Source organism: Eumetopias jubatus, unplaced genomic scaffold, assembly GCF_037043125.1.
Source record: "Eumetopias jubatus isolate StellerSeaLion01/CBP00866 unplaced genomic scaffold, mEumJub1_p1.0 scaffold_7, whole genome shotgun sequence".
Taxonomy (NCBI): domain Eukaryota; kingdom Metazoa; phylum Chordata; class Mammalia; order Carnivora; family Otariidae; genus Eumetopias; species Eumetopias jubatus.
The window spans coordinates 46768046-46795845 of record NW_028274813.1 but is presented as its reverse complement, the minus strand read 5'-3'; the positions used below and the strand labels follow the sequence as shown (position 1 = coordinate 46795845).

At 46.1% G+C, this 27800-nt stretch overlaps 1 protein-coding gene across 2 annotated transcripts in view; it reads right to left on the bottom strand.

The window, feature by feature from the left end:
• Positions 1 to 27800, bottom strand: part of NID2 (nidogen 2) — a 58045-nt gene that overhangs the window by 11844 nt on the left and 18401 nt on the right. For both annotated transcript variants that reach the window (XM_028118488.1, XM_028118566.2), the window contains exons 5-12: positions 22234 to 22383; positions 21547 to 21792; positions 20151 to 20351; positions 18650 to 18880; positions 10085 to 10228; positions 9257 to 9385; positions 8232 to 8375; positions 727 to 846 (exon numbers count right to left, since the gene is read on the bottom strand). In XM_028118488.1, the coding sequence (XP_027974289.1) occupies positions 727 to 846; positions 8232 to 8375; positions 9257 to 9385; positions 10085 to 10228; positions 18650 to 18880; positions 20151 to 20351; positions 21547 to 21792; positions 22234 to 22383 (1365 nt within the window). The remainder of the gene's footprint in view (positions 1 to 726; positions 847 to 8231; positions 8376 to 9256; positions 9386 to 10084; positions 10229 to 18649; positions 18881 to 20150; positions 20352 to 21546; positions 21793 to 22233; positions 22384 to 27800) is intronic.

Below are 27800 nucleotides of genomic sequence, written 5' to 3'. Positions count from 1 at the left end.
CAAAGGAGGAATAAAAGACACGGCAACCCATCCACTTTTACCAGCTAACTTCAAAGCTCCTATCCAAGGGGTTTTTTGTTTTTCCCTTCATGTACTTGGACAATAGCATTGCATGGGGAAAAATAGCAAGGTACTGAGATTTTGAACTCCCGGATTCTTTTAGTTCTGTCACTATCTCCCTAATTCTCACAGTTCACCCTGTCCTGAGCTGACTCCCCACTGCTGTCTGGGTAAAATGAAGAACCACCATGGCTTCTGTCCAAACATCCCAAGAGACTTGGGAGAAAATAAGTAAAACTCTGTTCAGCCCCTGAAGTCCAGAATTTAAGTCTTGAGAAGCTCCGAGTCAATGGCAATCACTAGATTGCACCGTGCTGGCCAAGACCTCCTAGAACAGTCATGGGGGCTGACTACCAACTCACTAGTGCATACGGCTCCTGTTTAGTAAGCTTGATCTCAGTACTTTATCTCAATCACACTTACTGAGGCAAAGCCCATCACAAAGGGAGCTGACCACAACGGGTGGGACGCTAGGTAGGGCAACAGATGGGTCATACTCCTGGCCTCCCAGAACGCTAATAACCAGTGAGCTCTCAGTAACAAACTAGGCAGCTAGAGGGAACAGGAGAAGCCCTGGTCTGCAATAGGAGGGGACTGAAGGCCGTAGAAAAATCGCACTGAAGGAGTCAGGGTTTTCTGTGCCTTGTCTGGCTCTCCAAACCTTACCTGGTGTGCACTGAAGTCCATCCCCATGGTAGCCAGGGTGGCATCGGCAGGAGAAAGAACCAGGGGTATTGTAGCAGGTAGCCGAGGGGTGACATCTGTTTTCCGAGCACTCATCGACATCTGCGGAGGCAGGAACAGGGATGAGGGGGTGGGGGAGGGAGGAGGGAACGGCGTGACTTCACTGCACACAACTGGGGCTACTACACGGCCTTAGTACACGTGGGTCAGTGGCAAGGGGTCAACCTCAGAAGACCTCTGGACATGAGCAGGACTATGACGACAGCTAAAGGCAAGCTTAATGTACAAAGTTGAGGGTGATGGGAGTTAAGAATGTGCAGTGTGGTTACTTCCAGAAAAAAAATATCCTGCAGTGTATTTCTAGAGCATCTTTCATCCACAGTGAATTCCAGGAAGTCATCACCTTTGAACTAGCCTTTAGACTGTAAATCATTCACTTCCTTTCCGTCCTGCAGCAGTGAATGTGTGTAACAATGGCTTTGTTCTTGCCCTGCTGGCTAGGCTGTCCCTCTAGCATGGAGATGCAGATGCAAAGCAGCCGGAAGAGGCTTCCAGGGCTTTTTCAACTAAGGTAGAAGCACGTTCAGTCTCATGCAATCAGGGTCCTACTATCTACAATGCCCAATCAATCAGAAATTTTCTCTACTTTCTACCTTTAGAAGAAATAGGTGTAAGAAAAATATCAGTAGTTTTGAAACAACACATAAAAAAATCTAAATTTGTTAGGCTTATCATTGTCAACAATTCAGCACCCCCCCTCCACACAATACCAGAAGATTTTCATAATTCTCAAAACTGCAACATCCTGGAACTTCAAATGCCAGTTTATAGTCCTTTTATTTACTGCAATCAGAATGTGCCGACATTAGCAAGGCTCTCCTCCCTCTCCCCACAAAAAACCTCTGAGGGTCAAACTATTAAAACCAATGGCCAGGGGTGCCCGGTGGAGCATAGGACTCTTGATCTCGGAGCTGTGAGTTCGAGCCCCACGCTGGGTGTAGAGATTACTTCAAAATTTAAAAAAGAATTCTTAAAAAAAATGCATAAAACAAAAGCAATGGCCAATGATTAAGCAATCTGCAAAGACAGGAAGTCTTCCAGAGTAAAAGGAAGATAAAGGGTGTAGGTCTGATCAAGTCTCAACTGAAAATAAAAGAAAGCAGTCGCCTCCACAAAGATACCCCAAAAATGATTTAAAAAGTGTGAATAGGAAAAAATGTGGGTTGCGATGATCAGTGTGAAACCTAGAAGTCCCAGAAGTGAATTGCATCCATTTGCTACAGCCCGCAGCAGACACATAGAACCCAGGATGCCGGAGAGACGGCCTGAATGTGACGTGAATCAGCTGGGGACAGAGGTGGCTCCTCGCCCAGCCTCCCATGCACCCGGTGAAATCTGCTCTAGGGCTGTCGGTACCAGCCTTGTTAGGACCATGCTCTCACCGAGCCCCTTTGCCATGGCTCAGCTCCTCTCCCAGGTGCTGGTGAGCGGACATGCTGGATGTGAAACCCAGATGTCTGTTCACAGGAGAGGAATCTCTGACACTGTAATTAGCAAATTCACATTCTGTGTGTCCTCAGTCTTGGGAAAGTTTGGTCGAAATAAATGATTTCCCTTAAGTCCAAAAGAATCCTGAATGCTTGACACAACCAAGTTCAATGCCACCCAGAGAGGCTCTGCCCAGATGAGCAGCTGGCCTCCCCGGTTACCTTCCTGTCCACCTACAAAGGTGGGAAAGTAGTTATACATTCATCCGCAAAGTCAGAAACAAACCAGGTTTTCTGGTTAGCTCCTCAGTTAACCAAAAGAAACCAAACAAAACCAAGCACAACAAAAACCCTATCTCTGATCTAATCAATATGGGTTCTCTATTGTCGTATTTAATTATCCCTGAGTTTGGCTGTCTCTTCAGAAGGACAACCCCAGTACCTAGCGGGATGAAGCTGGTGGCGACCCAGCTCCCTGGGCCTGCAAAACGCTGTGAAACCAAAGCTGTAAAAATGAACATCCAGCAGGAAAGTAAATGCAGGAAGTTAAAGCTATTCATAATACATATGCTAAAAGTACTTCTCAGGCTAACAGGAACCCCAGGCAATGACAGGAAGCAGGAATTCCTGAGACACAGGGCCTAATTCTAGAACCCAGGGATCAGTTTCTTGAGATTATTTTTGAACTCAGAGAGAGGGGACGCCCCAGAACTACCAAGTTAACTCATGTTCAGAAAGCCTATGGCCTAGGAATTCTGATCAGAGTGAAAGAGCAGGGATCCTCCCCACAGATACGAGCGTTGCAGGGGCGGGGGTTAGTAATGGGTATAGATGACCAACTGGGAGATGGAAAGCATTACAAGTGAGGAGCCCCCATCCCCTAAGGGCTGGAGGAGGTTAAGTCTCCCCGAAGCACAGTCCTTGATGCCTCCTTAAAAGACAGACCTCCCAGGGTGACAGAAAACAAGCCTGTCAGCCACTCCAGGGCCTGAGCTCAGAGCAGGCTATGACTCCTCCTCAGGAGTGCTAACACTGTGTGGGGGTTTGGCGGGAACTGGAGCTTTTGAGTAAAGAAGGGGAGCTCCTCCCTATGTCACAGGATGTCAAGTGTCAGGACAGAAAGCATAAAGACTTTCAGCCCCTTGGCAAGGGAGAAACTCCTTGTTGTACCACTGGGGGAGGGAGCTGCCATTGATGCTTATCAATGTCAGGGGTCTTTAGGAGCTGTCAGGACACTGAGGTCAAGACAACAAAGTTTAAGGCATAGTAGAGCTCCTTTGCTATTCAGATGATGAAACATGGCTCCATCTCAGCATAATTCTCCATTCTATTACCTATTAAACTGGTAAAAAAAAAAAAAACTGTATGGAAAATGTGTTAAAATTCTCCATTTTGAATTCATACTTTGGTGTTTCAACACTCTTCTCACTGCCCTCCTTCTGCCCACACCCAAAACCAGGTGAAGTCCCTTTGAAACAAATCCAATCACCGGATTACCAGATTCTGGCTCCCCCCAACCCATCCCACCCCACCCCCTTTGCTTCCAAACCATCCAGTGAAATTTCCAGACCCCAGTAAAGGCTTCCACCCACAAGTTCTCATTCCCCACCTATTGAATCAAGCACCTGACTGGTTGTGCCCCCGTGTGGTATGCGGTGACCCTCTCTCTGGGACCCGTGAGTGTAAGAGACTCCTTCCTTTCAAGCCCTGCTCTCTTTTCCTGCAGCTGCACAGACTTTACCATACCTTACCTAACCTCTCCATTCTTAGAACAGGAGACCTGAGAAAGACTACTCCACGTGCCTCTTCTCATGTCCCTCCTGAGCAGTCAGGGCTCTGAGTGACATCCCACCTGTTCAACTCACACTTGCTCCTCCCTGGAAAGATCCTAACTCAAGACAATCTGCTTTTGCATCTAGCAAAGTCACCAAGATCTAGGAGGACCAACAGGCCTGAGAGACATTGGCTCACTCCAATACAAGGTTGAAATCAACCCTGAAACCGTTGAAACCGGGGTTGATTGAGGGAAGCTGGAAAAGATTTAACTCTACTCTGGTAAAAGTAATTCCTGCTGGTGACTCAGACTAGACTAAGAGCCCAAAGCCAAGTCCAGTCTCTCCAGGGAACTCAGTTTTTTTTTTCCATTTATTATGTTAATCACCATACATCATTAGTTTTTGATGTAGTGTTCCATGATTCATTGTTTGTGCATAACACCCAGGGCTCCACGCAGAACGTGCCCTCTTTAGTACCCATCACCAGGCTAACCCATCCCCCCACCCTCCTCCCCTCTAGAACCCTCCGTTTGTTTTTCAGAGTCCATCGTCTCTCATGGTTCGTCTCCCCCTCCGACTTACTCCCCTTCATTCTTCCCCTCCTGCTATCTTCTTCTTTTTCTTTTTTCTTAACATACGTTGCATTATTTGTTTCAGAAGTACAGATCTGTGATTCAACAGTCTTGCACAATTCACAGCGCTCACCATAGCACATACCCTACCCGATGTCTATCACCCAGCCACCCCATCCCTCCCACCCCCCACCACTCCAGCAACACTCAGTTTGTTTCCTGAGATTAAGAATTCCTCATATCAGTGAGGTCATATGATACATGTCTTTCTCTGACTGACTCATTTCACTCAGCATAACACCCTCCAGTTCCATCCACGTTGTTGCAAATGGCAAGATCTCATTCCTTTTGACGGCTGCATAATATTCCATTGTGTATATATACCACATCTTCTTTATCCATTCATCTGTTGATGGACATCTTGGCTCTTTCCACAGTTTGGCTATTGTGGACATTGCTGCTATAAACGTTGGGATGCATGTACCCCTTCGGATCAGGGAACTCAATTTTTGACAAACTGGCTAGAGCAAACCCCCACACCCTTTTATTGCTACTTTAATGGAGGAAAGAAAAATACGTGTGCTTCAAGAATGCATGCTTTCCACAAAATAGAGCCTTTATCTCTATTTTTCTCGATTTTGCTCTTTTCTCTCTCTCTCTGTGGTCAGAGACACATGCACACTGTGGCATGCCTTTAAATATGTGCATACGCATACACACACACACACACACACACACACACACACACTCTTAACATACTTATCCTCCAAGTCGCCTTCATGATTAGCCCAGACTGATTTAGGCATGGCATAGGTCTTTAGGAAAATGACTATTCATTTTCTACTCTTCCAGTCTGAAAAGCTTAAATGGCAACTGATTTTGGGAGGCAGCCTCTAAGGAATCCCAAAGATCCCTCCCTCCTACTATTTGTAACCTTGTGTAATCTCCTTCCCTTGAGTAATTTGCATCTAACTTCCACTTTGCTCGCAGAATTTCTGCTACTGGCTTTGAGGAAGTAAGCTATCTTGTTCAAGGTCTATGTGTCAAGAAGCTGCAGGTTACCTCCTGGCAACAGCTAGCAAGGACCCGAGGCTCTCTGTCTTCAAGGAACTGAATCCTGCAGTAACCATGTGAGGATCTTTCTCCAGTTAGGCCTTTAGATGAGATCCCAAGTCTACCACACCCCTTGTAGGATCCTTTAAAGCAGAGGACCAAACTAAGCCATTCTCCGGCCCTTGACCTGTACACAATAAATGTGTATTGTTTTAAGCTGCCATACTTGGGGGTAATTTGTTATGCAGCAATAGATAACTAATACACTAGGGAGGCAACTGATGGGTTTGGCATGTTTTCAAGTTTGTGGGTTCCAGAGAAAATCCCAAAAGTAGAGAAGAAGAGATTGAATAGGGACAATTAAAAAATGGCAGAAATCAGCAAGAAGGCAGTAATAACAATGAATGGCATTATTCCAAAGTCCTCAACATGGAAAAATGGCCAGTTTCAGGGTCCTAATATGACCCCAAAGGTAATCAAAGTCTTACAGGACAAGTAGAAGTTAAAAGAAGGAAAAGAGAATGATTCAGAAGGGATTAGGGCAAGAAACATCAACTCAATTAACATTGATTATTAACACTCATCACATCTAGGCTGCAACTAATTTCAACTTGTTAGCTTTAAACCAAAGACCTGAGGAGTTAAATACCTTGAAAGCACTCTCTCTGCTGTCCCGAGCAGCCAGATATTTAAATATGAAATTCTGACAAGATTTTGATTCTCCATGTAGTCTCATTTCTTAGAGCCAGTAGTGTGTTAAATGAAACTGAATGACAGGGGCACCTGGGTGGCTCGGTTGGTTAAGCACCTGCCTTCGGCCCAGGTCATGATCCCAGGGTCCTGGGATCAAGCCCCGCATTGGGCTCCCTGCTCCGCAGGAAGCCTGCTTCTCCCTCTCCCTCTGCCCCCCACCCATGCACACCCATGCACACACTCTTTCTCTCAAAATCTTTAAAAAAAGAAAGAAAAAGAACTGAATGACAAAGTTCCATGAGAGTGGAAAAAATATTATTCCCACTGTGAGAAATAACAGAACAATGAGGAGTTAGGGCACCTCACACCTTGACCCGCACACCTGTGGAGGCTACCCTCTCTCTGGAGAGTCCTGTAACAGATGGAGCTCTTGGGCTGGTCAAGTGAGAGAAGCATCTGTGAATTCCAAATCTACCTCAGTCTAACTGGAGAAACACTTGAGCTCTAAAGCAGGGGGGTGTTTTTAGGAGGGGAAAAAAAAAAAAGAAAAGAAAACAGGGCTGAACTGAGCCACTGCTTTGGGTCATTTCAGTATAAACTGTGTTTTTAAGAAAACCCTACAGCAGAGCTTCTGTACAACAGACGTGGAAACATTAAAGAGACAGTTCAGACAATACCAAATGGCCAGTCACATCTGGGAAGGAGAGGACGGCTGGCTGCCCGGACACATTTGTTCTGTCCATAACATATGGCTTCCGTCTGCTGGTTCACAGACAGCCTCTCCAAGGAAACCGAAGGGAGGCGACGTGGGAGGAAGATGAGAAGCCAACATGTGGTAAAGGAGGGCGGGGTGTGCTATTTAAGCTCCTGTAAAGCTCCCAGGAGTTACACAGCTGTTCTAGCAAATCAACTCAGGGTGCCCAGGTGTAGGGTGGCCTGGCCAATGCAAGCAGCAATTTGAAGAGAAGGGGGGAAAGCCTGTGTTTCGGGTTCATAATCTCCAAACAGACCCTCTCCCCACCATTCTCTCCCAGTGTCTCATTTTACCATAATTTGAGGGTATTACTGACAGCATGAAATTGAGTTTCAATTCCATCATGTCACTGGATACATTTTGAAAACCTTTAGTGGGTTATGCAGATTTGCTAAATAATCTCTGTATTAAAGTACTACTAATCCCGGTTTCATGTACATATATACCCAGAGAATTATATCTACTTTAGTAACAACGTCTTGCATCATTATTACTATTTAACCAGGTTAAATTTTAACAGTCCGCATTCCAGTTTAGTGATTTTATTAAATACTGTATCAAGCCTTAACCATCATAAACGTCTTTAGATTCTGGGAGAAAAGCTGTGAGTGCTTAGGTATGCGTTACTATTCTTTCAGAATGGTAGAGTTCTTTCTCTCTCTCTCCCCGGAGAGGAGGAAGGGAAAAAATTAGAGAGAAAGCATTGCATGTATGTTTACAGATTGCTTCAAATGCCACTTCGACCAGCGGGATAGCAACTAAAAGTCAGGCATGACTGGAAGTGCCAGATTAAGCCATTAACCAAAGACACTGAAGGATGGAGACCTCCCAACAGGTGAGTGGGCTTTCCCAAAGTTCCTCCAGCCTACACTAGCTCCCAGGAACAGGAGGTTACAAGCTGGCAGTGGCTTCCTAGTGCTCCAGGAACGTCTCCACCAAGGACAACCATATATGCTCAACAGTCTAGTCCAAGGGAAATCACCCTTGGCTCTGCTTTTTGACTCAAAGGACAGCTTTTCTCTTGCTCTTTAGACAAGTCCAAGGCTGCGTGAGTCAAGCAAAGGAGAAGTCCTTTTGAGAAAGGTTCTGGCTATGTGAGGGTGTTGCATCCAAGGCAACTTTCCAGAGTCACTGAGGCTGACAAGGTACTCACCAGTACACTGGGACCCATTGCCCGTGTAACCAGGCAGGCAGGCGCAGCTGAATGTGCTGCCTCCATGGTAAATGCACCGGGCCTGGCCAGCAGGAGCACAGGAATGACTGCCATCCTCACAGGGGTTGGGAGGTGGGGTGATCACTGAAAAGAGAAGAAGGCAAGGACGTCCAAGAGTTCAGACCTGCGAATGGGTGAGACTTGATCCTCACAGTGTGATCTCCACACCAATAACATCAGGACATCTGAGGGCTTCAAAGGCCCCATCCCAGAGCCAGCAAATCAGAATCTGACTTCAAACAAGATCCCTAGATGGTTTGTATACATATTAAAGTTTGAGAAGTGCTGCTTTGGGTTTGTTGTTAAAACACTAGATATGGAGATCAGTCATTAAAATAGTCCTTGATTAAAGTTTATAACTCACCAGAACTACACACACACACACACACACACACACACACACACACACACACACAGTTTCTATGATCACGGCTACTTTTTCATCTCAGTGGGTTAAAAAGTGTATTTTCTCTATTATCATCTGGCTCTACCAATGGGATGAATCTGGAATCCTAGTTCTTTTGGATCTACTTTTAGGTCCAAAGATGTCTTTTTCTTTACCCTAGAAAGAGCTTTATTACAGAGGGTATTCTATACCTGGGTATGTGGAACAAGCATCTTTGAATTATAATCCATTCCATTTAAATTTGAGAAATATTTTACTTCTATCTAGAACTGGTGGTATTAGAGGTTCATAGTCTTGCTACATGATTGGGCCAAATACCAAGACACACGGGAATCCCAACTGGGTGAACACCTTTCAATAACTCAACACCAAAAGTATCTATTTAGAGGAAAACCACAACACAGGGCTGAACTGATCCACAGCTTCGGGTTATTTCAACGTAAACTGTTTTCTAAAACCACATGGCAGAACTTCTGTAGGTCAGAGTGGAAACATTAATGAATCAGAGAACAAGGCTCAACGCCACTTTGGCCCAAAAGAGAAGCGCCTTAGCACTCACAGATGCAAGTGTGCTGGTCATCTGCAAACTCATAACCACTCCGGCACTCACACCTGTAGCTTCCCGGCAAGTTGATACACACAGAGTTGGGGCCGCAGCGATGGAAGCCGGTGGCACACTCATTTACATCTAAGAAGAAATAAGGACAGAAAAGCACTGCTTAAATCAACGGTTCCCCAAGTGGCAGGTCTGAAAACCCAATGTTTTCTCACTACCATGATGCTCCAACAGAACAAATAAATTCGTGGGGGGTGGGGGGGATATGTCAAAATGTAGTATTTCTAAGCATCAGACGTGAATGCATGTTGCAGGATAACCTTCAGATAATCTTTATCTCAAGTCATTCAAGTATATAAGTCACAGGGAAAATATTTGAATATTCTGAGAATTCTTTAAACAGTAAAAAATAAAACCCACTCAACATTTAAAAGAAAAACACACTAACAATTTTTCTTTTAGAAATGTAAAGAAATTTCTGTCGCTTGTGGGGATGTCATGGGTAAAAGGAACACAAGGTCTGAAACCTAAAGATAACCAGAAAACATGTTTTCATAAATATAAGAAGTACTACAGGGTTAAAATGACCAAACTTGAGAACTCGAAATATGCAGGAATTGCAAATACATGTCTTCTTTTCCCAGTCCCAGCCCCAAATACCCACCTCCAACCTATCCTCTCAGTGTGCTCTAGGATTGAAATAGGAGCATTTAGGTTAACAGCTGCTAAACGTGTCTCGTGCATCAGTAGAGATCCTTAAGCAGACGCACTGGTCTTCTGTTAACACAGAGCTGGAGGACCCCGCGAACGAACAGGGCGCACACAACTTACCCACACAACTGCGTCCGTCTCCCTGATACCCAGAGACGCACTCGCAGGTGTAGTCTACCCCTGCCCCTGGGTGGCAACGAGCCCTCGTGTCACATGTGTGTCTCCCATCGTAGCAAGGATTCACACGGATGGGGTCTGAGTCCCCTGCATGAGTAGAGAGGAAATAGATGACACAAGCACAATCTGGTTGTTACAGAGAACGGCGCCGATGGGAGATTGAGGACTCCTCGGGATGGCCCACATATTCATCTGTTTGGGGGCGCGCCTGGCGACCTTGCTAAATTTTTAATACCCCGAGCCGGGCTAGATTATTTAAGTCGCAGTATTAAATTCCACAACGGCCTCCTCTCGCCTACCCTACAGACGAGTAACGTTTTCTTGCTTACAGTAGGCTTGTGTTCAGGGAATGAACACATCACATGGCATAACTTGATCGTAAAGCGCTCTCACTCGATCACCTCGTGTGATTCTCAGGATGACTTTGTGAGGTGGGCTGTCATACCCATGATTGGTAATTTTCACAGATAAGTGAGAGACACTGGAAAAATTGCCCCAGCTCACAAAGCCAGGAAACGGTACAGCAAGAACTCACACCTCAAATTTCTGCCTCTAAACTGGGCAGTCTCTCACTGAAATTCACTATTTCCTAGGTCAAAATTTAATTACTGGGAAAATCTTGCCTTTTTTAAGGTTTGGAAGACTAAAGAGGGGTGATTTTTGCAGTATTTACGTTTTAGGATTAACCTTGCCACAGATCCATCCATCCACTAGGTATTGATGATGCTTAACATCTGAAATCTTCCCTAAAAAGTTTTGTTTCTGGATAGAGCACAGTAGTGATGCTTGTTGCAAACCTGTTTGCCAGGCACTGTTCTAAAACCTTTTATATATACCATCCCTTTAAATCCTCACGACTGCACTTGTGAGGAAGGTATTACTGTCTTCATTTTTACTGTAGCACATAGAGGCCAAGTGACCTGGCAAAGGTCACCCAGTCAGAAGAGGTGGGCGGAGCAGGGGTAAAGAGCCAGGCTGTCTGGGCTTTCCGCCACTTTGCTACGGCCACCACCAAAGGAACTTCATAAAGCTAGCTAAGCCTAGGGCACAGATGTGATGTGGGAAAGGACCCCAGACACAATGAATCCATTCACTGGGCAGTTCCATTCACTCCTCTGATTCCTCGGGTGTAAAACAGGAATAAAGATAATGATCATATCTGCTAAAACTGAGGAAAATAAAGAAACGCTGACATGATATATATGAGAGGCAACTCCCCCTGTGGACAGGCCTACCCAGTCCCTAGGGACGACGTTCCTTCTTCCTCCTCGGTGGGACCCCTGCTCGTCCTCACTTGGTTTCAGCTTTGTCTCAGTCCCTAGAATTAATTCTGATCTTAGATCTCAAAGGTTTCAGGAGCTTCACCCAAACCTCCCAGGCTTCACATCAAGCCATCCCAGCTACCAATGGGGCTTCGTCTAAGTCATAACTTGAGCTTCTGCCTTGGATTTCTGCCTATGCCGGAGTGCCTGTCTTGACGGCCAGCTCAGCACACCCCAAGTCCTGCCTCGCTCTCACGGCTCCAGGGACCAGCATCCTGGCATCAGTGGACACAGTGGCAGTACCGCCTACCTTAACTTCCTAGTACCACTTCCTCCTAGGTTCCCTCTCACATCTCTTTAGCTCACCCACATCTCCTCACCGCTCTTACCTCAGACAGTTGGGCCTTGCCCATGTAACTCCTAGTCTAGACCCAAGTGCTTGCTGCTGTCACCTGTGTCAGACTGGACTCCCTCCCTGTCCTTCAGGATGTCCAGACACCTCCCCACAGCTTGCCCCACTACCCACGTGGACCCTTCCACTATTCTGTGTTAGTCTGCTGTGAACTGGGCTGCCTTGGCTGAGTCTCCAAAGGGACCTCCCTGCATTCTGGTAAATTCCTCCCATTGCCTTAGAAGACACCCCCACCATGTGCTCTTGCAGGGGAATATTCTTATTCCCATATTATGGCCTAAAAAGAAAAAAAGGAGGTCCATGCATTTATCCTTGGATTGCTTCAATGATGCTGGCTGGAGAAGGTTACAGAATCTTTGCCAAGAAAAAAGGACCAACAAATGGCTCCGGCACTTTTTAAACCTGATGAACTTAAGGATGTCAACGTGAGCCTAGCTCCAAATAGCAAGCAGACACCCTTGCACGTTCCTCGTTCTTCCCTCCGCATCTCCTGGTGGACAGGATGGAAACACAATCCTGGGGTTACAGAGTTGTACAGACCAAGTTCCTGAGACAGTCCCCAGCATGGTTATAGTTAAGAACAATAGAGTCATATCCTCATTGAAGGCCTGACTCAAGACAATTCTTATTTCTCCATTTTAGGAGAAGATTCTGTATAAAATGCCTGGCCTACCCAGCCAAAGGGGGAAGTGAGCTTTGAAATGATTTAATTTGTAAACACTAACGCTTAATCTTCTTGCTCCGTACTTTCCAGCATCCAATTTGCACTGTGGCACGTTCTGGCAAAGATTAGTAAGTATGCAGAGATGTCAAAAGCTTACCACCCAGCTAGGCACGCAAAAAATGCAGTCCAAAAGCTGACTTTCAGACTTGGATGGGATACCCTGGCCTACCTGAAACTAAGGGGAAAATAATGTCCATAATTACAGGACACTGATTTAAAATATGCTTCACTGACTTGGCAGGCCACATAATTCAGAGCCCAGTGCAAGAGGAAAATGTGGAGCCCTCGCTCAAAAATTAAGAGTTTCAAGAGGACAGCAGCGGAGCAGTAAACCAAGTGTAGAGTCCTTCTGAACACAGGCCCTGCTCACGGAATTCGGTTTCCAAAACCCTTGTTTTAAAAATACATTCCTAAAACCACATAGCTATGCATGCTCTCTGGCATGTTCGCTCTCCCCCTATCGCAGCACGAACAACAGGATCCTCCTCACGACGAGTTCTAGTTCGCCCTCACCCTCTCCAACAGCCTGACTCTCTGACAGGAGAGCTGGAACTAATTTACTCATTTAATCAAGAGAAGAGCGGTTTTCCTTCAAGGAACAGTCCGTTCCGCTTCCCCGCGTGGCCCTCTGCCCAGTCTCCTCAACTTGCCAGAAGGAGCCCTGAAGTGGGCGCCAGGGGGTCCGGTTCTAGGAGCCCAGGAGAGACTGCCGACCCGCAGCTGAAGCGCAAACACTGGGCGAGGTGCGGGGGCTGCGGCTGGGCCGGGCCCCAGGCTCTGACGGCTCACGGGGCGGACGCAGCCCCGACAGCACGGCCTCACCGGCCCTGGGAAGCCAGGCGCGCCCACGTCGACTGGGGCGGCCATGCTGTGTCCCAGACGTTCCAGCCGGACCGTCATTCCCTCTGGAGAGACGGAAACACTCAAGATGATAATACTGTGCACGGAGGGCAGCGAGAGGGGGGTGCAGGGGGTGTGGGGGAAGGATTTTGTTACTTGTTTTCTTTTGCCCCGTTTTTCTCCTATTCAGGGAGCGTAACCCGTATTGCAGTGTTCTATAGGGGTGGATGCAACAGGGTGCAGACACAAAGGGTTAAAACACACATTCCCTCTTGCAATTCGGCCCAAATTTTGAGGCGTCCTGAGGCCAGTGGAGTCCATGTGGGAAAGCAGGGCCAGGCGAGGTGACCAGGTGGGCTCTGGAGCTGGTGCCCGGGATTGGGTCCCAGCTGGTCACTTTGTAGCTGCGACTGGGCAAGTCTCTATAAAATGGGGGCTGATGATCGGCCTATTGGGCAGGGGATTGTGTGGGACTAAGTACTCAGAACAGGGCTTGGCACCAAGTAAACCATCCTTTGCTAGTGTTAGGATGTGACTTGCGTGGAAGGGAAAATCACATAAAGTTCTAAAGACAAATTAGCAGCCTGGTACCTGACAGTTTACTGGCATTCTTTCTGTTACTCCCATCTGGTGGGTCTCCAGGAAAAATACACCCAGAGATTTATCTTTTCCCCACATACTTCTAGAATCGGAGCAGGATTCCTTGGCCTGGGAGGCTCCTCCGCTAATCGTTGGTTTTTACACATCAGACACCTTACACCCAGCAAAGGGCAGAAGGAGGTTTTCCTTTGTTTTTGCTCAAATCTTTTGAGAAAGAGACAATAATCTTTTCCCTTCTTCCGATACACGTTTCTCTAAAATCAACTGACATTTTCATGCTATTAATTCAATACCTTATAATCCTTGGGCTCCCAATGCCTGCACCCCCAAGCAAGTTTCCTAAAACCAAACTGCCCGCCCGCCCCGCACCAGCAAACTCTGGATTCTCCTTTCAAGTCATCTCTGCATCCTTGAAGAGTCCAGCCCTCTGGCCTTAATCTCGGTATCATATTGCTGAAGTGACCGTCGCACCTTGAGCGTGAGGAGGCTTCCGGAGCCCTCCTCTCCAATGCTGAGTCCTAGAATCATCTCTCGGAGACACCAATTCCGGCCTCAGCAGTATCAGTATAGAGCCATGTGTGGGAGACCCTCTCTTTTCTCCTCCTGTGCCCCTCGCATTCTAGGGGAAAGCACTAGCTACTGGCTTTCAGAATTAAACTGTCCCTTAAGGGGAACCTGGGTGGCTCAGTCAGGCCATGATCTCAGGATCCTGGGATCGAGCCCTGCATCGGGCTCCCTGCTCAGCGGGGAGTCTGCTTCTCCCTCTCCCTCTGTTCTTGCTCTCTCTCAAATAAATAAAATCTTTAAAAAAATAAATAAAAGGTCCCTTCCATCTGACAATTTCCTACCTGCTAGGGTTCCCGGACTTTGCAAGCTCATCTTCTGGCTCACCTAAACATTTTTTATTTTTTTAATCAAGATTTTTAAAGAACAGTTTTAGGTTTACAGAAAAACTGAGAAGTAAGTAAAGTTTCCATACCCTCCCCTTTCCCCAGTTTGCAGTTCATTAGCTTCTTGTATTAGTGTGGTACATTTATAACTGATAAACCAAGATGGATATAGTATTACCTAAAATCTCTAGTTTACATTAGGGCTCACTCTTTGTGTCATGCAGTTGTAGGTTTCGGTAGATGTATCCACATCTACAGTGAATAGCTTCACTGTCCTAAAAATCCCATGCTCTCCCCATTCACCCCATCTCCCTCCCCCTGAACTCCTGCTAACCATGGATCTTTTTATTCTCTGTAGTTTCACTTTTCCTAGAATGTCATATACAGTTGACCCTTGAACAACACGGGGGGTAGGGGTGCTGACCCCCTGCATAGCTGAAAATCTGTATAACTCTTGACTCCCCCCAAACTGGTAGCCTACTGTTGACCAAAAGCTTTACCAATAACACATATTTTGTATATTACATACTGTATTCTTATAATAAAGTAAGCTAAAGAAAATGTTAAGAAAATACATGTTCAGTACTATACTGAAAAAAAAAAAAAACCCACATATGAGTAAACCTGCCCAGTTCAAACCCATGTCATTCAAGGGTCAACTGTAGTTGGAATCACACCAAGGTAGCTTTTTTCAGACCAGCGTCTTTTGCTTAGCAATGTGTATTTCGGGTTACTCACGTCCTTAATGCTTCATAAGCCTAGAACATTTTTACCATCATGTTTATCAAGCTTCACAGGTATGGTTAATTCTAACTGAAGTTTGAGAAACACTGCTTTAGTTTTTTTTCCCCCCTACAATTATTTTTTTTTTCCAGTTAAGATAGAACTCACAAACCATATAATTCCCACATCTAAAGTACACAATTCAATGTTTTTTAGTATATTTACAGTTACATAACCATCACCACAATCAATTTTAAAACATTTTAATCCCCCCACAAAAGAAACTTGCACCCTTTGGCTATCCATGCCTTACCCTCCTATTATGCCCCAGCCCGACGCAACCACTAATCTACTGTTTTTGTGGATTTGCCTCTTTTGGATATTCCATTAGATAGAATCAAAATGTTGTCCTTTGTGACTAGTTACCTTCACTCAGCATATTTTCAAAATTCATTCCCATCAGTATTTCATTCCTTTTTTATGTGCTGCTAATATTCTGCTATATGGATATAGGACATTTTAAAAATCCATTCATCAACTGCTGGACATTTGGGTTGTTCCTATCTTTTGGCTATTCTGAATAATGCTGCCATGAATATTTGTGTCCAAGTTTTTGTGGGGACATAAACTTTCATTTCTCTTGGTTATATAGCTAGGAGTAGAATTGCGCAAGTGGTAACTCTGTGTTTAACTTTGAGAAACTGGACTGTTTTCCACAGTAGGTATACCATTTTATACTCCTGCCAGCAGTGTATGAGGGTTTGTTTCTCCACATCTTCACCAATGCTTGTTATTATCTGTTTTTTATTGTAGCTGTCCACATGCATGTAAAGTAGCATCATTATGGTTTTGATTGTGTTTGCATTTCCCTGATAACTAATGATATTGAGCATCTTCTCATGTGCTTTGGGTGTTTATCTTCTGACAAATGTTCTATCCAAATATCTTTTTATTGTGTTGTAAGAGTTCTTCGTATATTCTAGATACAAGTCTCTTATTAAATAAAGGATTTTCAGGGGCTCCTGGGTGGCTCAGTAGGTTAAGCATCTGCTTTTGGCTCAGGTCGTGATCCCAGGGCCCTGGGATGGAGCCCTGCATCAGGCTCCCTGCTCAGCGGGGAATCTGCTTCTCCCTCTCCCTCTGCAGCTCCCCCTGCTTGTGCTCTCTTTCTCTCAAATAGATAAATCAAATCTTTTAAAAAGTATAGGATTTTCAAATATTTTATCTCATTCTGTGGGTTGTATGTTCACTTTGTTGATAATATCATCCAAAGCACAAGTTTTTAATTTTGATGACACCCAATTTTTTCCTTTGTTGCTTATGCTTTTAGTATCCCCTCTAAAGAAGCCATTGCCAAATGCAGAGTCACAAAAATTCATACCTTATTTTTTCTAAAATTTTAGCTATATTACATTAACATCTTTGACCCATTTTGGGTTAATTTTTTTTTAAGATTTTATTTCTTTATTTGACAGAGAGAGAGATAGCGAGTGAGGGAACACAAGCAGGGGGAGTGGGAGAGGGAGAAGCAGGCTTCCTGCTGAGCAGGGAGCCCGATGTGGGGCTCGATCCCAGGACCCTGGGATCATGACCCAAGCCGAAGGCAGACGCTTAACGACTGAGCCACCCAGGCGCCCCCGGTTAATTTTTGTATATAGTATGCGATAGGGGTCCCTCATCATTCTTTAGAATGTGGATATCCAGCTGTTCCAGAACCATTTGTTTAAAAAACCTATTCTCTCTCCTCACTGAATTGTTTTGGCAACCATGTCAAAAACCAACAGACTGTAAATGTGTTTGTGTTTATTTCTGGATTCTTGCTTCTATTCCATTGATCTGTATATCCATTCTTATGCTAGGGACACACGGTCTTCATTACTCTTAAGTTTTGAAATCAGGAAGTGGAATTCCTCCAACTCTGTTCTTTTTCAGTATTGTTTTGGCTATTCTGGGTTCCTTAAATTTCCTTGAATTTTAGGATCAATTTCTCAGTTTTTGCCAAAAAGCCAGCTAATAGGATTGTGTTGAATCTATAGATCAATTTAGGAAGCACTGCCATTTTAACACTAAGTCTTCTGATTCATAAACATGGAATTCAGTCTTCTAATTTTCTTTTTATTTAGGTCTCAATTTTTTTTTTCCAAAAATGCCTTATAGGTTTTAATGTAAAAGAATTATACTAAAAAATTTTTTTTAATCCTAAACATTTTTGGAACAGAATCATTTAAAATTTCCTTTTCAGTTTGCTCACTGTTACTATATAGAAATACAAGATCAAAATACAAAAATTATATCCTGCAACTTTGCTGAACTTATTAGTTCTAATAGTTTAATGAATTAGATTTTCTACATATAAGATTACATCACAGGGGAACTTCTTCCTCTCCAGTCTGGATGCCTTTTATTGTCTTGCCTAATTGCCCAGGCTAAAACTTCCAATCCAGAGCTAAACAGAAGCGGCAAGAACACACCCTTGTCGAATTCCTGATCTTAGAGTGAAAGCATCCAGTCTCTCCTCGTTGAGTATGATGTTAACCTGGGTTTTTCTTACATGCGGTTCTTTTTGTTTTTCCAGGCACTGGCTCTTTGTCTTACCTTAACTTGGTGAAATCGTTCCCCTCCTTTAAGTTCTAGCTAAAAATGTCACTTTCTAGGGACCTCTTCCCTGAACCTCCAGGCTAGGCTCATAGCACCCTGTTCTCATCACAATTGTAACAAATACTTGTCAGCATCATTTTCCCTCCTGACTTGGCCTCACCTGTTCACAGGTGTCTCCCCAACACAGACTGGCACACATACGGAGTTTGACTACAGATCAGCTTCACATATCGTACTCTATTCCTTTGTTTGGCAGGGACACTGTTCTAAAAGTTCCATTTCTACCTCTGTCTCCATCTCTAAGACAAGACTCTGCTTTATTCATCCTTACCCTCAGCACCTAACACAGAGCCTGGCACTCAGTAACCCTTAGGAACCTCTGTGAATCATTCTGAGGTGACTCAAAAAGGAAGCAATGTTAGATTCAATTTTTGCCTAAAACAACAGAAGGAAATGTACCTTCAACTGGGCCAATCTGATTGGTCACAGCAAATCTAAGCACCCTTTCTTCATCCGTGTACAAGGCAAAGACCCGGTCCACATTCAGCTGCTGGGGGGTGGGGACGGCCGGGTGTCTGGGGGCGTGCCTGCAGGCCTCGTAAGTGATGTTCTGGTAGATGCGGTAGGACCGTGTTTGGTTGATGGCACCAAAGGTGAGTGAGTAGTCTCTGGAACTTGTGGAGGTCACAGCTGCAAAAGACATTATTCAGCCCAACCGGTAAACGTTTAAAATATTAGAGAGTTTCATGTAGGGTCGATTTTTTCTGTAGGGTTTTTCACCTAATGCCTGGAGCATGTTCCCTTGGGAAATTCCTGAGTTTATATGGAAAACCCGCAAGGCAATTCCGGGAATCTGAGTAGATGCAAAGCCAAAGTGCTGTCATTGCTGTCATTATTAGCAAAGAATAAATTCTGCTACCATGTGCCAGCTACGCCAGGCGCTCTATAAGCATGGCCTTCTTCATGCCTCATCCCAGCGAGGTGAGCCCCGAGATCATGTGCAGGGAGCCTTACAGAGGTCAAGAAGTAGCCTAAGACATGAGGCCAACGTGTGATAGAGCTGGAACTGGAACACAAGTCAGCCTGACTCTATACCCCAAGTTTTCAACCAGTCCACGCTCTAGAGGACATAGACGTGACTGCTCCCAACACCCTGCACTTAAGCCCGAAGGGTTCGGGCAAAGGAAGGGGCTGTTTCTCAGTCTGAGCGTGCAGTGGGAAGCCTGGACCAGGGTTCTGTTCACTGTCTGGGTCTCCACCACCCGTTCTCCTCCCTTCGTCTCCTGCCCAGCTTCCAACTCCCACACCACAGAAGGAAGAAAGGCACAGCTCCAAGCAAACCACTCTGCTGCAGGACAGCAACTGTGACTAAGCCAACATCTTGCATTCGGGTGGTTTTCCAGAACTCATCAGGATTGACACATGTCAACCACGGAAAGCAAGGAGAAAAGGTGTTCTTATGCTCATTCTGAAGAGGAGAAAATAGGCTGTCAGATGGTAAGTGACCTTATCCCCATATATTTTCAACTACAAATCTGTGATGTGAATTCCTATCTTCTGACTCCAAATCGTTTTACAACGCTGTGCATCTCATTTTAAAACAGGCTGAAACGAGTAAAAATTCCAATAATCCCTACTTTCCTGTGGTCCAGATGGTTTAAAACTGTATGTACTCATACAACCCTTACATACCCCCAAAGACAAGGTTGCTGTTTCTTACCTTATCACTGGCATTACATTAACACTGGGATGGGGACACTGATATTCATTTATGCAGCAGCCAACACTTCTCTCACTTATACTATATATTTGATAAGAGTAATAAAAAGGATACTGAGCTCCTTTTATGTACCACACGCTGTTCTAAGGACATGCCATGTAATAGCTCATCATCCTCACAAATATCTCGCAAAATATGTACCATCCCCATGTTATAGGTGTCAAAACTGGTTATACATACCTGAGTCTGAGTAGTGGTAAATCTCCTTGTAGGGAGCTATGTGGACTGTGAAATTTGCTGGGATGTAGGGCACCTGGCCCTGAATGTTGGTCTTAATGCTCAGATAGTTCTCTGGGTCAAGTCCCTCGGCAGTTTGAGTGATTCGAACCCTCTCTTCTCCTGGGTGGAAAGTAACTTCCATAACATGGGTAAAGGTAGCACCTGGAGAGGAAGAAAGAATTTAGCACAGAGCTAGGATGAGGTAGCATCTTCCAGTAATAATTACCAGTGCATACTTCTTAATTTCTACTGCTGTTGGAGATGGTGCCTAAGAAGATCATCTGATATCCAAGACTAACTACTATTAGCTGTTGATTTCATCAGTTCCCCAAATTTTCTATTAAACGGTATGGTTTCATCCTGCCTCCTTTCACACTGCTTCTCTTTCTAACAGCTTGTTTTCTGTGAGAAGCTACTGGGGACATCTTGACCCTTCTCTTTGTAAGGTTGCCAGACTTAAAAAACAAACAAGCAAAAAAAAAAAAAAAAACCTTAGGACACCCAGTTAAATTTGAATTTCAGATAAATAATGAATATACTTTAGCAGAATACATCTCATACAACATTTGGCACATACTTTTACTAAGTTATGCAGAAGATGATTGTTTTATTCAAAATTTGCCGAAAAACAAGATCCCCAGAATAGCTCTTGAGTCTATAGCTGAAGGTGGGGGGAAGAACTTTTCTCTCAGTACTTTCTCTGTGATAAAGATAAATCCAGTAGGAAACAAGCCTTTGCACGTAAGGAGGAAAGTGCCCCAAAGTATCCTCTACACCCTTGCTATCAAAGCATGGTCCTTAGACCAGCATGAGCATCTCAGGGGAGCTTGCTAGGAAAACAGAATCATAGACCCCACCCCGGGGCCACAGAGCCAGAATCTGCCTTTTCACAAGGGCTGCAGTTGATCTGTGTGCAGGTTAGAGTCTGAGAAGGACTGGTCTGTACCATTATCGGTCAGAGTTGTTGGGGTGAGAGGAGGAAGGAAGTTTACTCACGAAGTAAACTCCTCTCCAGATACCCTGTGATCACCATTTGTGCATCCCTATTTGACAGATCTGCGCCTAACAACTCAAGTAAACACAGCCTGACAAACAAGCTTCAACCCATTCGGGTGAAAGGACCTACATGTTCCAAAGGGAATCATCCTATTCCTCAGGACAATGTGAAGAACATGTGGAAGGAATCAGTCTTTCAAAAACAGTCCTGTGAGACCAAACCATTCCCAACTACCACCCCCACAGAAAACGAGACCCCCTGAGGCTCTGGAACACGGAACAAGCCAATCCTTACTCACGGAATATCAAGACCAAAGTGTGATGGCCAGTGACCAGCGGCCCCTTCAAATATCCTACTCACCTGTGAAGCTGAAGCCATTCTCCCAGCCTGGTTTCTGTAAAGCAAAGAGCCAGCCAAATAGGCCTCCGATTGGTGTGAGCGGGAGAAGGGCTTGGGCCGCGGGCTGAGGGATGTGGCTGATGGCCGTGTAGGCTCTGCCATCATTGCCCACAATGTAAGCATGCAGGTCCACGTCCTCGAAGTGCACGGACGTGTGGCCCACATGGAGGTGGCCACTCACTTTCCCATTGACCCGATGAGGTACCCCTGAAAGACAGCAAATCCAGTCGACTAGGTCCATCGTCCAGGTTGGCAATGGACGCGTGGAAAATCATTCCACTCACGATTCCCAAAACTCAGTCTTTGGCCATTCTCATGATTCCGTAACCGACCGATTAACTGTCTAGGTACAAAACAGACCTGTCTTCGATTTTTTTTCTCCCATCCTCCCACTCTCCCATCCACTTTGACTCTAATGAGCTGGCAAAAAGGACGAAAGCCTTCTGGCTAATCCTCAAATTGGGAAAGGAGCCCAAATGTGTTCATTTCTCAAACATTTATCCAGCACCTTCAAGTGGCCAGTGCTGGGATGCATGCAGTGGAGATGCGTGGTCCGTAAAGCAGAGTTCACAGCCCCAGTCGCAAACCAGCGAGCAGCAAAATCATACAGGGCGCAGCCCCCAGCCCGGTCAAGTGCACACTCCTTACCTTCTGGGAGACAGTGCTTCCCATTTCCGTAAAACCTGGACTGGCAATGGCAGCAGAAGCCAGTGGCGTAGTCAGTGCAGAAGGCGTGCCGGGAGCACTGTCCGTGGTGGTCCTCACAGGTTTCCTTGTTGGCAGCATTATACGTGAAGACTGGAAAGCAGAAACCAACTTGCGTTAAAAGGACAGATTCCAGCATCGTTGCTGTCAAGCTTCATTATGGACACCACATCTGCGCCATAAAATCGGCTTAGATGGTAATAAACAAATGGGTTTTTGATGTTTAAGAGACAGGAACAACATTCAACCCAAGGGAATTAACTTGCTTGGTCTTCTGGCAAGGAGTACTGCTGACGGCTCCCATCTGGTCTCAGTGCAGAGCTGGGGAAGGTGGAGGAGGCTGCACCACTCCGGTGTGAGTGCAGGAACAGAAAGGCCAACCAGGAAGCACATGTTAGGCTGAACTGCACAAAACTGCCGTCCTGTGGGTCTACAATGGTCAAATAGCAGGTTTATGTGGCTCAACCCGAAAGGAACGACCCCAAGAGGAAGACTGAAGAGAGAAATAATGAATGCAGTCTTGGGTCCAAGCATTCTTCTCTTCTAGGGGGACCCTGAACCTAGAGAGAATAGCTTGTAGCTTGTCTCACTGCCCAGGGAAGTAGGTTTTCTTGTGAGAAGGGCCTGCAAGAGCACACACAACCCCCCCTAAGGAAAGTCTATGGAGAGTGAGGGAGGAGAGGGAAGAGGGGAGCCAGCTCTTGTTTGCCCTGTGCCTTTGAAGGGTTTCTGGTGGCGGGCATCGCACAAGCAGACTGCCACGCAGTATAAGAGAGGGGGCCACAATCACAGCTCTTCTGGGAGACCCATGTGGACCAGTAGTGGTTCCTTCTGTCTCCCACTTATTCGGCCCATTAAAAAAAAAAAAAAAAAAAAGAGGGCCATCTGTACTACCAAGAAACAGAGGAATTGGAGCAGATGCCATTGTCCATAAAAGAAATGGCCAAGGGAGCGGGGCGTGGCTGGGGGGCTCTAATGGAGAAGAGGGGGCTTTCTCAGGACACCAGGGATGATGCTAATCCTGAGCGTGGCCGCCAGGAGGCAAAGTGGCTGTGCACACCTGGCCTCCACCTCCCTGGGAGCAGCAGTTGGGGGAGACTCCGGGAGCACAAGGGGCAAGCAGGGACAGCACAGAAGCCTAGTGCTGGACTGCTGCAAGGGGTCAGCTCCCGAGGAAGACAGATACCCGACCCCTGGGTGAACCTAGCTGGCAGCCATGCTCCAGATCTAGGTCTGAGGAGGAGGAAACCGGAGGGCAAGGAAGAAATGGAAAGATCAACAGGTAGGGACACAGGATTCCAGGGAAGAACAGAAAAAGAAACCGAGGGAGGGAAGATGTAGCACCACGTTAAGTTAACACCCAGCCAGAGACTTATCAACCAGTGAAAACAGAACACAGTTAACATTTAAATAGTGCTTCCTCTATGCCAGATACTGCTCTATGAAATTTATTCACGCTTTCAGTTTGCACGCAAGCACGGGCCCTTTTTATTCCAGTTCTGCAGATAAACAAGGCGAAGCACAGATTAAAGGGACTTCCCTGAAGTCATCGAGGCAGTAGGTAGCAGAGTTGGGATTTACACCCAGGAGGTCTGGCTCCAGATTCCTAGGAGCTGTACTCCAGTGCAACCCAAGTACTAAGACCGAGAGAGCTGGGTTAAGGATCTGATCAGGTGCTTGAGGTTGATCAGCATAGGCTTCAGCCGGTCAGATTTGAGGCATACTTTATAAATCAAGCCTAACGAATGGTAGGAGAGTGCTGAGACAATCCAGATGGGGTTTACGGCACGCTGGGGGCAAAGCGCAGGAAGAGCATTAGCTTTTGGACAGTAGGACAATCCCTGACTGATGCTAACGGGTTCTTGAGAAAGCGGCAGGCTGAGGGGTTGGCAGGACAGGTAATACGGTCTCCAGTGGAACGTCTGGGAGCAGCGGGAGAATGAAGTCAGGAGAGCACCTTGATGACACAGTTGAAAAATTTCAGTTTGATAAAAATAGATATTTAGGCATAACCCTGAATGTTTTTTTTAAAATAGGAAAGTGATACAGAACTCACATCCCCCTCACCCCAAAAAACCCAGAGTGGATATTACAGAAACTGTTGTGAAGAAAACTATGCATCACTGTCTACCATTGGTTTAAGAAGTCCAGGGGGATCCAGTTTGAGTAAAAAGAAACCAATGAAAAAAAAAAAAGAAACCAATGTAACTTGTCAGTCTCAGGTGTCTCCAGCCCCTAAGGTAACAGCTAAGTGTAAAGCAACAGCGCCTGGAGGACCTGACCCAGGGGCAAGTGCTCAGGCAGGACTCACCTCCAGAACAAGGCGGGGGAAGGGACGTGGGTGTGTGGGGAGAACAGGGTGCCCCCCACCTCCAGAGGTCAACCGTGCCCGTGGCTCTGTGCAAACCGCAGAAATGCACTCTCTGTTCCCTCCTAGAATCAGGGTGACACTCCTCCACACCTCCATTGCCAGAAGTCACATTTTTCCTGAACGTACCCTGAGTACCAAGGTAAAGAAGCAATCTGATACAGGCCTAAAGGATAGTCATTTTCAGGTGAAGTCGAGTAAAAAATAAAACCAAACTCTAAACACTATTCTCTGGAATTAAAGAAATGGTGGGTTTGTGTTATATTCCCTGTATTTGTTATTTGGTGAAGACTTGCACTCAGTCCCCATTGCAAGAGTGGGTCATCGGAACAGGGAGAGATGGAATGCAGGAAGACCACTGATAGGGAGAGTTAGGTTAATTTAACTAAAAGGCACAGGCATGGCTTTCCTATGGGCAAACGGAGAGAAGCTCAGCGATGCAGCCTGCAACTTACAAAGGCAGCTGTGCCAAAGTTTGAGCTGATTGCCATACGGACTGCATTTTTCTCACAACAAAAAACAGTGGTTAGGCTCGCGTGAAAGGCCATTAGGCAACTGAAACTATAATCATAACAGGTTACTGGTTATTGGGAAGCTGCTCAGGGATATTCATAAGCAGTTTTGTGGGATATTGCATTCTCTGGACGAAGCTTATCGGGTCACAAACAGAAGCTCAGCCTTCCAGCCCCATGACAACTACACAGGGAAAGAAGATGGGTTCGCTCCTAACAGGGGCATCACAGGCTCCCCTTAGGATCCCTTTTCCGTGCCTGCCTTCACACAGGTGTGCTCGCAGACGCACACACTTAAAACTTACAACATCAGCTTGTCAGGGGAAAGAGGTAAACGCCTGTTGTGCTTTTCTTTCATTTGTTAACTCAACAAATAATGGAAGCACTCACTATGAGCCTGGCTCTGATCTAGGAATTAGGGATAGAGCAGGCAAACATTCTATCCCGAAGCTTACATTCTCCTAGGCAGCAGTGAACCAACAGGTAAATGATTTAGTACAGAGGTTGTCGTTAAGAGCTATACGGAATCTTAAATCAGGGAAGGTCAAGAGGGCTGACAGGGGAGGGGACTTCGCTCTTTTAAACAGCGGGATCAGGAAAGACCTTGGGAGAAGGTGACCTCGGAGCAGAGGCCTGGAGGCAGAGGCAGCAGGACACAAGAGGAGCAGGGGCAGCGGGAGAAGACTGGGGAGGTCCTGGCCGGTTGGCAGAGGGTCCTGCAGGTCACAGGAAGGAGCTGGGCTTCGGTCTGAGTGAGAAGGGGAGCCACTGGGACATCTGGAGCAGAAGAGTGATGACATCAGACTTACGATACCTCGAGAATGAGCCAGTAAGCGGGTGTCCTGGCCGCTGGAAGTGCCGTTGGAGAAGAAGGGCCCAGATACAGAATATTTTGAAGATGGAGCAGACAGGATTTGCTGATGGCTTGGAGGGAGCAGAGAATCGGAGCAGAAAGGGGGAGAAGGCGAGAGCGAGGGAGAGAGAGAAGACAGAGCAGAGAGAAAGAGAAGTCCACGTGATATTCACATCTTGGTGAACTGCCATCTCCGGAGACAGGGACGCTGTGGCGGAGGTTTGTGAGCGATCAGTTCCAGCAACGGCTTGGAGGCATCAGGGAAGCTCTGCCCCCTCTGACAGGACCTATAGCCTCAGCAGGGCCTCATTCAACCACGCAGAAGGAGAGCTGCATTTCTCCGTGGGCTGCGGAGGGGGGACTGTTGCATCAGAATCACCTGGGGTGCCTGTTAAAAACATTAATTCCCAGGGCACACCTTAGCGCTACCAATCCACATTCTAGGGGTGGATCCCCGGTATCTGCACCTGAGCCACTGCCCTGGTGGTTCTTACGCCCACTGGTGAAGATGTTCAGGACGTTTGTAAACTTTCCATTTCTGAGCTAGGGAATGCTCGTTAACGTAGTTAATGAATTTCATCTGACAGCAGCTCCTAGGGTGGTGGGATTTCAGAGAATGCTCTCACATTCATTCCTGGCCGGCTGAGCGACAGGACTCAGTGCTTATTGCCCACTTGGGCCCAGAGCCACAAGCAAGCAACGTGAAGATCCGTTAGTGGAGGAAGCCCAGAAGCCAGACCCTTCCCTGAAGAAGAGGCAGAACTGTACCTAGAAACAGATCCCACATGCAGCTATCAATCCCAGGCAAGAAAAGCCAGACTTTTGGCCAATGGGCCCTCTCAAATTTCTATGGGAAATGCAGAGAGATCCAAAGATGCTGCACTACTTGAAGGCGTAGAATCAGTGTCTGAAATCCCAGCTAGATGAGACGTGCGATGAGCTCATCCCAAAACAAAGTGGCAATTTTCTTTTTCAGTGATATGCCTCTTCACATCAGACTTCTGGATGTATTTTCACACACTTCTCCCTAGTCTGGTAAAGAAATATTATCTCCATTTTATGGATGAGAAAAAAGAGGCCCATGGACATGATAATGGCCTTCTGGCTCTAAATCCCATGCTTTTTCCATTACACGGGGCAGTACTCATGTGTGGCCTTTGGAATCACCAGGGGACCTGGTTTAAAAATGCAGATTCTGGTTCAGACAGTGGAGGAGGAGTGTGGAAATCCACATTTTAAAAAGAAGGGCCCCAGGTGAGTCAGGTGCAAGTGAACTAGAGCTCACCCTGAGAAATCCTTTTTCTTCCATGGCCTCCTTTCTCCTGAATTTACCCAGAGGCTACCTTTCGTAGACCCTCCTGGGACCCACTCTGCCCGAGAGCACCTGTCACAGAGACTCAAACAGTAGAGACAAGTCTGCTGGCTTTTCAGGGCACAGCAGGAGGGCGGAGGCCAGCCAGGTTTGAAGCACTGAGTTTGCAAAGGCTCTGTGAACTGTGGTTAGACAGCGGGTAAAGCAGTCTTTACATGAGGACTTTTAGATCTTTTTTTTTCCCATTTAATGCTTTTTTACTCTTCTCATATCCTTAATAGAAAGAAAAATGGGTACATAAAAGAAGCAAAGGCAGGGCCAAGGATTTGTCCTATTTGGGAGTTACTCATGAAAATGGAAAACTGCACCAGATTTGATCTGTCCTTCAGTCTTCATTTTGCCAGCAACATTTAAGCACCTGTCTGCAGCCTTGGGCCTGCCCTCCTTTGTTAAGGGTCTGGCCCA